The sequence below is a fragment of the Diaphorina citri genome, unplaced genomic scaffold, assembly GCF_000475195.1.
Source record: "Diaphorina citri unplaced genomic scaffold, Diaci psyllid genome assembly version 1.1 scaffold1351, whole genome shotgun sequence".
NCBI classification, from domain to species: Eukaryota; Metazoa; Arthropoda; class Insecta; order Hemiptera; family Psyllidae; genus Diaphorina; species Diaphorina citri.
In genome coordinates, this window is record NW_007378779.1 from 25,712 (window position 1) to 27,656 (window position 1,945).

At 41.0% G+C, this 1,945-nt stretch overlaps 1 protein-coding gene across 1 annotated transcript in view; it reads left to right on the forward strand.

The window, feature by feature from the left end:
* Window positions 1-554: 554 nt before the first annotated feature.
* LOC113470037 overlaps window positions 555-1,945 on the forward strand; it is a 7,465-nt gene continuing 6,074 nt past the window's right edge. Inside the window, exons 1-2 of the mRNA XM_026828175.1 lie at window positions 555-729; window positions 1,498-1,939. Coding sequence (XP_026683976.1) covers window positions 1,778-1,939 — 162 coding nt within the window. The 5' untranslated portion in view covers window positions 555-729; window positions 1,498-1,777. The remainder of the gene's footprint in view (window positions 730-1,497; window positions 1,940-1,945) is intronic.

Consider the following 1,945-nt stretch of genomic DNA (forward strand, 5'->3'; position numbering starts at 1 on the left):
CGACCTTGGACCAAATGTAGGACACTGTACGGTTGACGAGGTCTCTAGGTGTTACCTTGAGGTCAGATGGCCGTGATAGTCGGGTAAATATTGAAGGAACGGCAGTCGGATTTGAATAGAAATGTTTCCAATGCAACTGCTGTGAACTGCACTAACTGCAGTACTGTGAGCTGCACTAACTACAGTACTGTGAGCTGCACTAACTGCAGTACTGTGAACTGCAGTTAGTAGTTAGCTCGAGGACTACACGAGTGCATCAGTATTAGGTAGGTACTGCAGTACTGAGTGCATGAGGATTGCAGTTCTCGTAATATTAGGTCATCCACTCACTATCAGATATACCTGATCAGGTATACCTGACAGACGGATCTTTTCAGTCATGCCTGTCAGGTCTACCTGATAGTGTGAGTGCTCAATGCTCATCAGGTGTCAGGTACACTGAGAAAAAAACTAGGGTGCCGGCAGCCCAATCGGGCGACTGGGTTCCGGCACTAATCCGGGAATCTGTGAAAAAAATCGGGGGATTTTTTTTTTCCTTTTTTTTAATTCAAGGACTGAAGATCTAACCTCAATTTGAAAATGTGCGATTTTTGTTGAGATAATTATTTAATATTTTTTGCTTGAGCATTTCTTGAGTTTTAAGACATATTTTGTTTCTCCGGCATTTTACTAGAATGATAGAAAATAGAAATGCACGGAATTTAATAGAATAGGTATTAAACAAAGAAGGTAAGTAAGTTAACTATACAGACTGTACTTTAGCTAACTATGAGAAAAATAATGAAAAAAAATATCGTAGATTTTTTACATTTTCTATTTTTCTCCTCTCATTTTTTGCCAGTCTGTTGAGATGTTCGTGCCCCAATGAAATTCGGTTTGCGCTTCATACAGCTACACTGCTCACATATTCAGGATATAGGGGTGGGTGGGGGGAATGCCCTTACGGGATAGTAGGGAAAAGTCTGGTAGGGAAAAGTGGGGTAAGGAGAACCCGGAGGGAAATTAGAGGGCAACGTATTCGTTATGATTTTGACGGGTGCAATTCGTAGGTTGGTGGGGGTGTAAAATTGAATTGAATTGAATTGACTAGGGGATGAGCAAGCATATGACATGACGGTTCGAATAAATAATGTACTTACCTAGATATAATATGTACTTACCTATACATATTATTAGTATTAGTATTATTAGTGCTTTATTTATTTTATTATTATTATTATTATTTTTTTTACAGTAGGTACAATACAATATTATGTAATTAGATAGGTACATAAAAAAGAGAGAGAAACATACATCATAGTAACGTACCGACTATGCGATGCGATATACCTACCCAGGTATTTTTCTTCTCTTTAAAAGGTACCTTTCGGAGAACGAATCTTTTATTTGTTCAGAATAAAGTTTACACGGGTGGTAATCGAACCCACCTCAACCTAGCGCTTACAAAACTTAGCTGGGATTTTTTTTTTTTTTAATTCAACTCTGTTTCAATTTCAGATCTCGAGCCAATATAAGCCACAGCCCCATGACCTTCACAACAAGTCGTTTTTGATTTGGCCACCAAGGCAAAGCGCCTTAAAACTGCACCCTTGGACTTTTCATCCCCCTCACTACTCGGTACAGTCGAATTAGGTATTCTTGTGACCTTATCAGCCAACAACGGCGCGCGCAATAACGGACCCCTCAAACTTTCCGGTCTCATATCGCCACCAGAGTCCCTTTCCCTCGCTGATCATTCACGGCGCATGCGTGAAACATTTCCCGAGGTTAACCGATCATGTCCGAACTTCGGCCGATTCTCCCGAAGACGACCACGATCATTCCGCTGTCGAATAACGACATTTGTGTGACGTCACTGATCAAGGAGAAAATCCGAGAGTACATGATGAAGGGACAGGCGAAGGAGGTGGATCCAAGCGACGAGGCTTCCCCTATTAAGGTGAGT